Genomic DNA, 14,320 nt, shown 5'->3' with positions numbered 1-14,320 from the left:
GTACTGATAATCCTATGGTTCGGTACTGGAATTTATAAAGATTGGGTTCTAGGATTTATAAGGGCAAGGTATTGGGAATGGCTGTAAGCGGCTTTATTATTCGCAGAAAGATCTCCCAAGGAGATAATGCAAGCTCCACTAAGTCCACAGCACAACCGAGTTCCGGGGAAGACTCTGCTGCCTGTGGCCCCCAATGCATCTGTCTTTGTGTGCTCTGAAGACAGCCAGGCTCTTCCTAGACGCTAGCTTGCAACCATTCTACAATCGTCCTGGGTCCAGTGAGCCCACGAGAGCCCAGAGACTCGGATGTTCTTGGTAGATGTTATAGATATGAACAGGCCAGTTTGGCCACCAGAGCCCTGAGGTGGGCTGTCACCTCCAAGGTCCCACAGCAGCCAGAAGTATCTTCACAGACATTGTGCCTTCCCTGGGGCCCAAGCGTACTGGATTCACAGAACAGCTATCCGAAGTGAAAATCCCCCTATGAGCAGTAGGACAAGTGTAGAGAAAGATAAAGCCTCGACTTATTGTGAACATCTACAGGGCTATTTAATCTTCTTCCCACTTGGGATAAACCCTGAGCTACTCCGATAACCTCAGATGCAAGGGGACTTTGCTGGACCTTTTGAAGCTAACACTTGTGCATGTCATCAAAGCCACTGGTATCATCAAGGCATCCAATATCACAGCCAAAACCTGAAAGAAACAAGGTCTGACACAAACTGATTTGAACGTAGTACCCGTTTCTTATCATCTGAACCAAGCCAGCTCCCTGAATCAAAGCTGTTTGCCAAGCCTGCCCCACCCCTTGGGAATGCTATTCTTCAGAAAGCAACCTAACTCAGCAAACACACCCCTGACGCTGCACACGCTCAGTTCAAATGCCTCCGCCAGTCCCAACCTATTCCTTTTCATCTGGATCTTTCATGTAACTTTGCCTTTTTGTAGGCAAGTCCAGAGACCATGCTGGCTGGGAACATCATGGCCGTGAGACACTTCCCATGAGCCTGTCCTAGAAGGGCAGAGAATGCTTGCGTGCAGATCCGACACAAGCTCTGTCACACAGCACAGGTACCTGGTGAAGTGTGGCTCAGGATGGGATGGATGGATGAACAGGCATTTAAACTGTACTTCCTTTAGGTTAATACAAAAGTCCTTCAGGGTGGCTGAGGAGATAGCATGTCAGAGACGTGCCTGCTGTCATACAAACATGAGGACCTGGGTTGGGATCCCCAGCACAGCTGGGTGCTGTGGCACACATCTGTAACTACGGCACTGGGGGTGGGAAAGCGAGTGAACCCTTGAAGCTCGTCCGCCTACCAACCTCGCTGGGTCGGCCGGTGTGCTTCAGATTTCATGAGAGACACTGTCCCCAGGAAAAAAAAAAGATGAAGAGCAACACAAGATAACACCCAAAGTTGACCTATGACCTATGTGTGCACCTACACACTACACACACACAATGCCCTAAAAGCCACAATCTGGAAACCACATTCAGTTACAGGTAATGTGGCCCGGCATCCCCAGACAGACATGGGCTCTCTGGTCTGCCCTCTTCCCATGCTTCCATAAGTGCAGGAGCCAGCACCCTGTTCCAACAATCACTTCCACCGGGCTCAGCAGCAATGTAAACGGTGGCTCCAACTGCACAGAAGGTGTTTGCCATTGCTATCACCATCCGTGAGGCTCAAGCAAGTTACCACACCGTCTCAGCCAGTTTCCTGCGGCAGCATCCAGTTGAAGGCTGCGTCTAAAACCACGACAGCCTATCCACCCTTCTTACTAATCACAAGCGTGATTTCTTCAACTGTACTAAGAAATTGTTGTGATTCTTAGATCTACCCCATGGAGCTAACTGGAGTACTCTGAACAGGAGAGGGGGTGGATATCTCAGACAAGAACAAGCAAGATCCCCAGATGGGCCTGAGAGCAGCGTGTGTGTCTGTGTGTGCGTGTGTGTGTGTATGTGAGTGTGTGTGAATGTGTGTGTGTGCGCGTGTGTATGTGTGTGTGCGTGTGTGTATGTGTATGTGTGTGTGCGTGTGTGTATGTGTGTATGTGTGTGTATGTGTGTGTGTGCATGTGTGTGCATGTGTGTGTATGTGTGTATATGTTTGTATGTGAGTGTGTGTATATGTGAGTGTGTATGTATGTGTATGTGTGTGTATATGAGTGTGTATGTGTGTGCATGTGTGTATGTGTGTGCGTGTGTATGTGTGTATATGTATGTGTATGTGAGTGTGTATGTGAGTGTGTATGTGTGTATGTGTGTGCATGTGTGTGAGTGTGTGTATGTGTGTGTATGTGTGTGTATATGTGTGCGTGTGTGCGTGTGTGTATGTGTGTATGTGTGTGTGAGTGTGTATGTGAGTGTGTGTATATGTGTGTATGTGTATGTATGTGTGTGTGAGTGTGTATGTGAGTGTGTATGTGTGTGTGTGTATGTGTGTGTGGGGGGGTAGGGCATCGTGCCCAGGATGGGGCAGGGTTGGGGGGAGGGATGGATTCACATTGGGGGAGCTCTCCAGACCAAACCTAGGGGACAAGGGGAACACAGCCTTTCAGAAGCTCCTCCAGGCCCCTGCTGCCTGGTGCTCGTCTCCTACGAGCATCTGTGAGGATGGAGTCTGGCTTCTGTGCAGCCATGGCCACACCTCTCCACATTTCACCTGCACTGCAGCTTCCGGCTGCCTAGGGCGGGCGGCCGCTAGTGAGCTTGTGGAAATCCATTAAAATGATGGAAGGGGAAACATTTTGAGGTGAACCAAAACAGTAGGAAAAGGTGAACTTCAACCCCCGGGGTGGGGTGGGGCTTGTTTGTGTTAGCTTGCAGGAATGCCATGGCAGCTCGGCCACCCCAGGGGCTCTGAGACCATGAGATAAAAGACCATAGGATCACTGGCCACTAGGCCACTGTCAGTGTTCCTAAGTAGAGGGAAAATCCAGCAACTACTTTCCAGGGCCCGTGCCACTGGCAGGCTGGGACAGGCAGATGGCCAGCTGTGGGCCACCAGAAATACCCAACTTGCTGAGGGAACCAAAAACCATAAAGTGGGGGCAGATTTCATGTTTGGGGACATTTCTGCTGTCTCCCCGAAAAGGTGAGCTGGGCAGTTGGTGTTGAACTGTGTCCCCAAAGTTCTAGCCTGGAATCTTAACCCCCAGCACTCAGAGGATGACTGATCTGGAGAAAGACCTTTGAAGGTGGCCAAGTTGGGGTCACTAGCCCAGATCCAGGTGTGGGGTACTTAAAGGAAGGAAGACTGTGGAACACAGTGGCAGGTGATGGCTACAGGCAAGCCAAGGAAAGAATGGCAGCTGACCACACACATTCACCTTGGGTCCCAGCCCTGATCTGGGACAGAGGAAGTACCTAGTGTGAAAGCCACCAGTCTTGGGTCCTGTCACTCAGGCACACCACCCATGTGCTTACCTGGATCTCAGTTTTAAAAGGCCCTTACTGCTGTGGCTCCAGTTGTATTTTGGGACATTTCCCTTCCCTTGAGCAGAGAGGGCCAGTGCCGACACAGTCTCAGTTTCAGTTAAATAAAAGTCATGATGGTAGTATGGCAGGCACAACAGTTCTTTATGGATTTTAGGGTCCCATGTTTTGGATAAATTTTGTTGCTGATATGCTCTGATGACATGGTTTGAACTGTCAGCCCTTTGAGCCCCCTAGGACAGATGGAGGGACACAGGACAGACTGGCAGAGGCCTGCATGTATGTAACAAGACAGGAAACGGCTCTGTTCCACCCACCTGCCCTCAGCCCGTACTCTGTGCACAGGACAGGACCGTCGTCTCGCTTTAGGAACCGTCCACTATCCCTTTGCTGCAACTTAAATAACGATTCCGCTGTATCACACTACCTGCTGCTACCCCTCCTGGAGTGGCCCCAGTCACAGGTGGCCATGTGGCCGCACTGTGTGGAAAGGACCCCCCCAAAAAAAACCCAACTGAATTCTGGAGCTAGTGGCCTCACAGTCACGAGGGGACACGGTACCAAACACCAGGCGGTCATGTGGGCATGAGTCTGCCCTGAGGAGAAGGGATGGGGAGGGGGCTAAAGAGAAGGTTCTGGACCTTAGACAGAGCCTGGATCACAGGTCCCTCAGCTCCTGGAAGCAGAGCAGAGGGAGCTCGCTCACATGGGCTTTCAATGGCCTGAGTAGATGTTTTAATGCCTCCTGTTAAACCCTGAGGCAGAAAGCAGCCTGCCAGGTGTCACAAGTGGTGCACCTGTCAGGAAAGCTGTTTAGTTCAAAACAAGAGCACTGAGCTGGTTAAATGGTCCCAGCAAATCCCAAGAAACCCTGCATCCTGTTAAAGAGAAAAACCCACAAAGTAAGAGCAGAGCTCTGCCCCATGCTCTACCCCCCCCCTCCCCGTTAGCAGCAAGCGCGTGCTGGTCTCCTGAGGGGTGGAAGCTGCTCTGGGGGACTGTGGAGCTGAGGGCCCATCTGTCCTAGCACGGCCGCGATAGCGATTAAGGCCCAGAAAGGAAGTGGGTAAGCAGCAAGCAGAACACACAGGAGGATGGCTGCCTCTCCGAGCTCATTAAAAACACAACTGCGCATGTGTGAGGAGCCTCGCCCTGAGCAGAACTATGGTCATGGAATTCACTTCACGTGCTGCAACCCTGACCGTGGCACCTGTGAACCCGACCTCCAAAGGAAAAAGAAAAGTTGCCATCTGTCCTCTAATCTAGTTGGAGGCGTCCTTAGAAAAGGAAGTGACAGGCAGAGAAGCTGCGGCCAGAGGACACAAGGTGTGTGGCGGCGGCAGTGCCCTGTATACCAGCACACCCCTATCTCCAGAGAGAAGCCAGGGGGGCACTTACTCTTCTCTACACCACCTACGCCAGCCACACCCTACTGTACGCGCCCCCTCAACACGGTTGAACCCCAGTCAGAGGCTGCTTACCTCATGTATGATGTAGGGGACAGAGACTTGGGCTTCGCCCACTGGTATGGGGCCTGTGGCACCGACAGATACTGTTCGCCAAAGGCCCCCTTCCGAAGGTGCTGGAAGGCAAACTCCTCGGGTGGGAAGTCGGAGGCGGGCGGAGTTGTGCCCAGGTCTTCCCCAGCTGGCTCTACCTTGAGGGCCACTGAGGGTGCATGCTCCAGGGTCGTCTTTCGAGACTTGATAGGGACACCCTCACCCAGGTCCAGAGTGCTGTCAGTGGTCAGGGCGTTGATGGCTGCCACGATGGCAGAGCTGGTATACTGGGTAGTATTACCAAGCCAGGTGTCTTCGGTCACACTGACCCGCGGGGAGCCATGCGGGGATGGTGTGGGTGAGTGGTGGGGCGAGCAGGAGGGCTGCCGACCGTTGAGGCTGTACTTGCGCTTGTTGCAGGGGGACGTGGGCCGGGAGCCACGTGCGCCGAGCCAGCTCTCCTCGGTGACACTCGCACGTGGAGAGTTGGACGGAGAGTGCCTTGGAGACCCCAGCAGGTGACAGGCACCCAGGCCTCGGGGAAAGCCCTCCTCCGGGTCCGTGGTCTTGGGAGACACGCAGGGTGACTGCCATGGAGAGGTCTGGGGGGATGCATACGGGTATGAGTAGTTGGACTCGTAGGAGGAGGCCTCAGAGTTACAGCTCCTTGAGGACAGGCTGCTGGCTGGGCTCAGGCAGGAGGGGTCTCTGTAGGCTTCCAGGCTGGGCAGGTGCAGGGTGGCTGTGGATGGTGAGCGCTTGCAGCTGGGAAGCACGTCTTCTACCTCCACGTCGTGGAAAAACTGGCTCCCGCCATGGTGGAGGCCCAGGTAGGAGGTGATCTCAATTCGAGGACTCTCCAGAGTCGGCGCCCCATTGGGCCGGGTGTTTCCAGAGGACAGAAAGTACCCCGAGGGTCCACCGTCCACAGCCCCTCCATAACTCGAGGGATGATTTGCTGAAGGGACAGCGGAGATACCCGGGGTGGATGTCTGGAGGTCATGGCATGGTGCTGACAAGGAGGTGTGCGCTGTGGGGAGGGGCAGAGTCGAGGCGATGCTCTGGGATGCGTAACTGTAGTGTTCTGGAAGGAAAGGAGAAAAGGGAAAAGATGAAGCCAGTGAGCAAGAAGTACACGCCCACGAAGGCAGGGAACGGAAGCCAAGGCCTCGAGCCGTCACCCGCCTGAGGATGCCGGGCCCCAGGAGTAGCCCCCAGAAGTGTCCTGAGCTCAGGCTGCCCCAAGGCCTCCGAAGCCTCCTGACCTCACTCTATTCCAGCCCCACAATCTTCCTCAGCCAGATGCCCCCCACCAAGTGCCACACAGCTAGCTGTCCCTTACTGTCCTCTCTATTTAAACGCTGCATCACCTAGCCACCATGATAATGATTTCATATCCTAATCCAATAGCTGAGTTGTCTTCTCCAGTTTATCCGCCCTCCACACACACACTCCTCTCTCTGGCATACATCACAAGCTAACATGAACTTTTTAATCTATCCATCCCTCTGGTCCATGCTATCCGCAGAGCCTTGGACCGCATCTCTCTGGTCCAGGACTATCTGCAGAGGCACAGTGAGGCATCTATCTGTACCATTTCAGAGGCTGAGCGAGGCAGCGGGATTTTGAGTTCCAACTCAGGTCCCAGCCAGGTGTTCACCCTATTTCATGGGTGGACAGACCTGTGCATGAGTGGCAGATGATAAACAGAAGGATAGACGATGGAGGGAGGGAGGAAGAATGATGGGTGTATAGGTCAAAGGAGGTGCATGTGTTAGACATAGGGGCCCAGGCATTTAAATAGGTGTTTATGGACAAACCACGGTCAGCCAGCGCACATGCTCGGCTGCAGTAAGAACATGGACTCTGAAGTTACTCTTATGCTACCTGAGGCTGGCCAGTACCTAGAAATCTCTCTCCCAGAACTTCTAAAACAGAGCCATTGGTTCTGAGGCTCAACTAGACCTCAGAACCATTACGTGATAGTTGTTTCTTGATAAACACGTCTTTAAAAAATCACAATTAGTACTCAATAGGAAAGCCTCGCTTCTGGATTTCTTGTCAGAAGTGGATGAGCAGCCCAGAGCCATTTGTGTGCGTCTGGAGACCCACGTTTCCAGGTCTCTGAATAATGGAAATCAGCACAAGAAATCCTAGGTCCTGTCAGATCTACATGACCCCAACTGGATGGCATTCCCCTACATATTGTATTGTGGTAGGGGGTTGGGAGGGGAGGGTGTTTAGAGTGCATGTGAGAGGGTAGAGAGGGTAAAAGTGAGGGAAGGAGGGAGGGAGGGCTTGGGGGGAGGGAGGGAGGGAGGGAGAGGGAACTGGGATCGACATGTAAAATAATAATAATTAAAAAAAAAAAAAACAACTTTGACTCCAAAATTTAAGTTGAAGAACAAGTTACTGGGGAAAAGTATTTCTATTTTTGTTTCCACAGAAAATGAAAAGATGTGGATTCCTTCCAGACTAATGTGGTTTGATCACACCAGACCGCCTGAAACAGAGTACAAGCTGATCCTACATTCCAAACAGCTGGACAAAACAGCCCTACAGACTACAGCTAGGATATCTGAATTTTCTTCGAATCTCCCAAGACAGCGCCCCTTACCAGCAGGAAGTAGTTTGGAAAGAACGACGCCCAAATTCCCAAATATTGTGTATAAATGTTTGTTTTCATTTAATTGGACTTTGTTATATAAAATTAAATAAAAAATACTCTATATGCATAAAAAAAATAAACCTGCTATTCAAACAAACAAACAAACAAACAAAAAAAAAAAAAAAAAAAAAAAAAAAAGAAATCCTAGGTCCACACCAGGCTTTGGTGCTGCCCGATTTAGAGTGCTCAGGGGTGGCACGCTCGTTGATGCCAGGCTCGGAAACAGAAAGGGGAAACTCCAAGAATGTTGGGGTCTCAGAGCACCAGCCACACCTGAGGATATTTTCGAGGAGGAGCAGGCCAGGCCTCAGGTAGGTTAGAGAGTTCCCACTATTGCCCACTCCAGTCTTCCACCATCGATGGATAGCTCACAGGCCCTCTGGCAACACAGCAGCCTCTCTGAGGTAGACAAGGGTCCCGCTCCAGAGTCCAGAGAAAGGACACGCTCTGTCCTTTCCAGAGGACACAGTGGCCCTCTGGAAAGGCTAGAGCCGAGACAAAGAGGAACAAGGGACAGCTAGAGGACTCAGAAACAACCGGAAGCAGGAAGCTGCATTTGTGCCTGGTGGACCCTCCAGCCAAGGCTGTGGTTGAGTCCTTGTCATACAAAAGCACCGTGGCCCAGTCTGAACTCCACATCCCAAGAAGCGGAGTCTAACACTGAACAGGGCAGTGCTCTAAATTACTCTAAAGCCATTTTCTAGAGGCTGTAATGCTTTTGAAGAGACAGGACTGGTGGCTGGTGCCAGTAGGCCTTTGCTGGGTTCCTAAGCTCAGGCTGTTCCCACGAGCACAGATCAAGGTTGCAGAGCTGTCCACGCCATTCAGCCTCTCTTCATGGCCAGCTGTGCGTGTCCGCCTTGGACAGAGGCAGGCCACCTCCAGACCCCCAAGTACAGTCATGGGCAAGATTGATCTGGGGGGTACAGACTGCCCATGGTGCACAATGAGAAAGAACACTGGCTCCAGAGGACACAGTCAGTAGAGTTCAAGCGGGAAAAGCAGGCCTAAAGACCAAAGGATGGTTGGTGAAACAGACGGATGGTCTGGTTCCTCCTCTACGAGGTTACCAACAGAGCAGGGTACCAAGGCCCCTATGCAGGAGCAGCACTAATAGATGCCTAAGTCCCGGAGTCGTCTTCTCTGCTGTTACTGCCAGCTGCTGTGTAAAGATTCATCTTGGCAAAGGGAGGAGGGAGGAGGAGGGGGAGGAGGGAGAAGAGAACGCAGAGGGAGGAGAGGGTCTCTCCATGCAGCCTGTCCCATACAGATGATAAGCACGGGGATGGTGTTGCTGTAGAGCTCTCTCTCAGCTGACTCAGCACTCTCCAATACAGAACTTTGGGCGGGAAAGAGACAATCAATAACACCCCATGGCTCAGAAGGAGTGGCCAGGATCTGCCCACCTTCAGCTAAGAATTCAGGTCTCAATTAGTCAACAGTGTAAGGCGGGAACCCCAAAATGTCACCGTGCCGTTGCTAATTAGAATACTAATGAAAGGGAGGAAGGGGGTATAGATTAGGGTAGGAGTTTCAGCAATACTTTAACCAGTGTTGGGGTCTCACAGTCAGTTATAACTTGAAAGGGTGTCTGCCTCTCTTCACTCTGCTTCACCTCTGAACTCGGGTGTCTGAGTCCCTGATGTACCACGCCCTCTGAAACATGCTCCCTTGAGAAGTATCTCTAGTGGTCACCAATTAACTCACATCCAGCCAGGTCCCTTCTAGTCATCTCTCAAGCTCCTCAGAAATCATAAGCTCACTGCCACCCTCAGATGGTGCGTTCTTCCTGACCCCACCTGCCCATCACCCAAAGGCCCCTGAAGGTGAGATCATCTGCACTCTGCTCTCCAGCCTTCCGAGCCTCGGTACTACCAGGGTTCCAGAAGGGTCCAAGACCAGAGTCTCCAGCAGCTGTGTGGAGCAGCTTGGCAAGGCAAGCTTCTGCCTGAGGCGCTGCTTCTGAACAAAGGTGTTTGGTGCATACATCCTAAGAATGGTGCCGACCACACCTACGTGGGTGCTATGGGTTGCCCAGACGGCATCCAGGTGAGATGGCTTCAAAGGCCCCAGCCCTGAGCAGACAGCTAATCTGCTTGGGAAGTCGAGTCTTGCCAATAAATACTATACTGCCACGAGTGTCCAGAGCTCTCTGTACCATGAGAAGCCTGCCAGTAAGGAACGAAACACTCGAGAGGCATGGGCTTTCAAGGCTGGAGAGCTGGTTTGGTGGTTGGGAATACAGGATCACTTGCTCTTGCAGAGGACCTGGGTTCAGTTCCCAGCACTCACACCGTGGCTCACAGCCACCTGTAACTCTAGTTCCAGGGGACCTGATGCTCAATTCTGACCTCTGCAGGCACCAAATACATGTGGTGCATATCTATACACGTAGGCAAAATGCTCACACATAAAATAAATAAATCTTCGTCTCAAGGGAGCCCAACTCCAGAAGATGAGTGTGAGGCTAGGGTTAATGAGAGACAGGGTGGCATCACAGCAGCAGCACACATGCTGGGCAAGCCATGAAGACCCAGGCCAGCCCTCCCCTAAGGAGGCATACCTGGGCAGCGCCTGGCTCCTGTGTTCTCTGTCTCCCAAGTGAAAGAGTCCTATGTGCTCCTGACCGGGGCTGGCCCACAGCTGACCACCTTCTTTTTGTGGGAAGGGAAAACTGGAAGAGTTCTCCAGAAACTGTAAGCAATGAGCAAAGTTAAGTTCTGGGCTCTCCCGCCTGCCTTGACACCCCAGCAGTGCTGAGTCCTGGGCTTCAGCTGCCCACAGAATTGGAAGATTCCAGAAGAAAAGGCTGGGTGGCAGGCAAAGGGCCTTAGGGAAACAGGGTTTCTAAGGCCCCAGGAAGGAGGAAGGAGGTTTTACTCACTCTGGGCCCAGATGCAGAGGAAGAGGAAGTTGTGGAACATGGCTCATGGGCCCCAGGACATTACAAGAGGGGCTTTTACTTAAAACCAAAATGTTTAACAAAATAGGATTCAACAGGGCAAAGAAAAGCCCGTAAAACATTAATTAGACAACAACACCAACAGCTCAGTGAGGAAGCACGGGTTGGCATTGGGGGGGGGGGGGTCTCAATGCCTATCACCACATAGACCGGGCACACTTGTGAGTCAGCGCTCAGGAGGTTGAGGGAGAAATATTAGGAATTAGCAGCTATCCTGGCTACACAGTGAGTAAGAGGTTAGCCCGGGGCTCCATGAGCCCCTTTCTCAAAAACATTAAAAACCAAACCAATTAACCTACACACAGACTTCCTTGGTCAAACTCCATATTGAAAGCTTAAATGCCCGTCTGTGAGAGGCGTGTCTGCCTCTCAAGGGTCCTCTGGAGCCAGCGTGGCCCCCTGAGTCCATGGCGGGCGGCTGAGTTCGGCTCAGCCTCCTCTTGCTACAAAGCTGAGACCTCCACCTGTAGTGATTCCCACCTATTCAACGGGGCTGCTCCATAGTCTATAGGGAATGCCAAGCTTCCCCGTAATTTCCTTTCTGACCAATTATGTCACATCAGATGCTGCTGTTGCCTGGCAGCCTGGCTTCTGCTGAACGGGTCACTAAACTGGGGTGCAGGAGACCATGGGGGGACCTCTGAGAGCACACTTTATGCTGTGTCATGTAATGACCTGTAACGAAGGCACGGTCACCCCCCAGCAGCGGGCACAGATCACCAGGTCCTTGCTCATTTCTCTCGGTCACCGTGCTGCACGCAGAACCCCACGCGGATGTGATGGGGTGCACACGACACTGGGAAAAACAGAGTTCTCGGGCTGGCCAGTTCCTACTGGCTTCTCACCGGTGACCTATGGCACCCACTGTGAAATCGCTCTGGTAGGTGCACTGGTTCAGGGCACCTGGCATTTCGCCTGAAGTGAGCGAAGACAAGGCTGTGTGTGTGTCTGCTTCACCACATGTGTGTGATGCTCTCCTATAAGCGTGGCTATCGTAGCCACCACCAGAGCCTGCTGCTCACAAGCACAGAGCGTGACTGACACATCACAGCCAACTTTCACCTTTCGTTTTAAGGAACACCCCCTCTAGCCTTTCCTAGGACTTGAAGCTAGAAATAGAACAGGCGAGAGCCTGCCAGCCAGGTCCTGTCCTCCAGATGCCTGCCCACCCCGGTCTTTGTACGTGCAATAGCGCCCGCAGGGTGCGGGTGAGGCTGCAAGTTTCCAGACTCAGGCATGAAGCAAAGGAAACAAAGAATGCCCAGGCAGCACAGCCCTCACTCGCTGTCACACAGCCTGTCACACAGCGCACTGGAAGGTGCCACCTAGTGAGGACGGCGTGGAGACAGGCTGGGCCAGTCCTGTGAGGTGACAGACAGCAACAGGTTATGAAGTACTGTCGGGCAACGATGAGCTAAGGGGAGCTTTACAGGCCAGAGAGCTGGGCTTTGCTGGAGCAACAGAAAATGTCACCCAACGATCCACAAATAAGCTCACCGCAGCATTGCTTAAGGGTCCTGTGTCCAACCCGGGTCCACACCTTTCCTCGAAGACCTCCAACACCCCTCCCCTCCCCGCCCCGCCCCACCCCTGACACACACACACACACACACACACACACACACGCACGCACGCACGCACGCACGCACACGCACACGCACGCGCACGCACACACACACGCACGCACACACACACAGTAAGGCCTTACTTCCACCTGCTCCGTTTTTCAAGGGAAGCCGAGGGATTCCTTTGAAACCCTGATACAGAACTGACATACCCTGCTCACATGGACAAGTTTGTCATGGATTAAAATATCTATAGAGTACTGAGGCTGCTCCCAGAGAACACAGAAGTTCTTTTCCAAAATCATTAAACCTCAGAATACTCGGGGCTCTCCTGGGGCAAGGCCCACACCTCCCATGGATTCCTACGGTGGGGACTGAGACCAACATGGGCTCCCCTACATCCTGCTGGGAAGAGAGAAAACACTTGGGAATAAGAGCTCTTCCAAATCCCATGGCAGCAAAGCCCCCTTTCCACTGGAACACCGTTTAAGCCTGAAGCTGGTGGGCAGAGCTGTCTGGGCCAGGGCCTTGGCCAGTTTCCTCTTGAGTTGCCACGGAGACAGAACTAAGCGGCCAGGCCAAAATAACTTACAAAACAGGAGCCCTGGGGCGGGAAGCGGCACACCCGCCTCCCAGCTGACAGGCAGAGCAGCTATTTCCTGAGCCCCAGAAGGGAGCCTGTGACCCTGCCTTCTCCCCAAAAGCCACCCTGGCCCAGTGGTTGGCAAGATGCAGACAGAAGGAGGCCTGATGCAGGAGCATTGCTCTAGTCCTGTTCTGCCCTGGGCTGCTTACTTTAGCATACTCTGGTTCTCCTCCCCTGCCAAATGGCTATTGTGTATCTGCCACTGACACAGGCTGAGGACTTAGGGAATAAAGCACCAGGTACAATCCTTCCCTCCACAGGGCCAGGTAAGAACACACAGGATGGGACATGATGGGAGCAATGGCCCATTGCAGCCCAGCCTACACTATGGGTGAAGGGTGGGTCCGTGTGCCCTTCATGAGCATTCAGGAGGTAGGCTACCTCCTTTGCTCTGGGCTAGCGATGTCCTTTATTTAAAAAAAAAAAATGAATTTGTGTGTTCAGTATGATCTGTAAAACTCAAATATTTGTTACTTCGCTTTGCAATTGATCTCAGAATTGTTCACTTACGTTTAGACCCAGATAATGTGAAGGTCTTTTTTACCATACAGTAGTGATTGGAGCTTAGTAACTCTGTGTGACTATGTAATATAAATAATGTAATTGGATAATTAATAAAATGTAATTATAATATTGGTAATGGAGAGAAAAGCCTGAGCCAGTCTCTCTCTCTCTCTCTCTCTCTCTCACACACACACACACACACACACACAAACACAGAGAGAGAGAAATGTAGCATATATTCAATATGTAGAATAATGCCTTCCCACACCTTCTCTCAACTCTGTAAAAGAGAAACGGCCCTTGCCAACGCTGGCCCTCCCTCACCCAGGCTCTCTCCAGGGGCCTGCAGGCTACAAGTGCTGGCCTTTGACGCACCACCTCTCCTTCACTGAGACAGTAACCCACGACTCCCAGGGACATCCACAGGCACATCCCTGCATCTCTAGGGGACACCCCGTTCCGGGGACACCGTACTGTTATGGCCACACCTAGCCTGAGCTATAGTGAGGCACAAGACTTCACTCTTCCACTTACTCTACTTCAGAGAAAAACCATCAAAAGCAAGGCTCTCTCACATGCATGAGGGGAAGATGTGATCTAAACCCACTTGCCACTCAAGGTTCAAAGAGCTACCTGCTCTTCCCAGGCCAGAAAGGAGCCTGGGGCCCACTGGAGCCCCTACTTGGTGTCTTCTTCATGGATAAAGGCAGAAACTGACATCTTGTGTTTCTTCCTGGATGGACCTGGTTGAGTCTTAACTTTGGCATTATGTTTCCCAACACAGAAAGACAGTAGTTAAGAGAGCTACTGTGTCCAGTTATGAGCGGGCGCAGGTGGTACTGAGGCCCACTCATGGTCTGCAGGAAGCAATACACACAGCCGTTGCCTTCAAAGATTGTCACCCTAGGCTGGAGAGGACTACTAAGTTTGTATCCTCCCTTGAGGTAAAAAGGTATAACAGCCAGCAGGCATTCTTCCACCAAGCAGGCCACAGGACACCATGAAGTAACAGGGTATATGGTTCTGTATCTTTG

At 52.1% G+C, this 14,320-nt stretch overlaps 2 protein-coding genes across 5 annotated transcripts in view; one reads left to right on the top strand and one right to left on the bottom strand.

Annotated features, from left to right (window-relative positions):
* Pard6g (par-6 family cell polarity regulator gamma) overlaps nt 1-14,320 on the top strand; it is a 1,244,350-nt gene that overhangs the window by 559,234 nt on the left and 670,796 nt on the right. Inside the window, exon 4 of one of the 2 annotated variants that reach the window (XM_051202244.1) lies at nt 11,194-11,204. The exons of the other annotated variant lie outside the window; for it this stretch is intronic. The gene's annotated coding sequence lies outside the window, so the exon portion shown is untranslated. Of the gene's footprint in view, nt 1-11,193; nt 11,205-14,320 lie in introns of those variants that run through there. 2 annotated transcript variants of the gene reach the window in all.
* Nfatc1 (nuclear factor of activated T cells 1) overlaps nt 1-14,320 on the bottom strand; it is a 107,391-nt gene that overhangs the window by 86,938 nt on the left and 6,133 nt on the right. For all 3 annotated transcript variants that reach the window (XM_051202237.1, XM_051202240.1, XM_051202238.1), the window contains exon 2: nt 4,924-6,025. In XM_051202237.1, the coding sequence (XP_051058194.1) occupies nt 4,924-6,025 (1,102 nt within the window). The remainder of the gene's footprint in view (nt 1-4,923; nt 6,026-14,320) is intronic.

Source organism: Phodopus roborovskii, unplaced genomic scaffold, assembly GCF_943737965.1.
Source record: "Phodopus roborovskii unplaced genomic scaffold, PHOROB, whole genome shotgun sequence".
NCBI classification, from domain to species: domain Eukaryota; kingdom Metazoa; phylum Chordata; class Mammalia; order Rodentia; family Cricetidae; genus Phodopus; species Phodopus roborovskii.
Note: the sequence above shows the minus strand (reverse complement) of the source record. Positions and strands in the feature narration are given on the sequence as shown.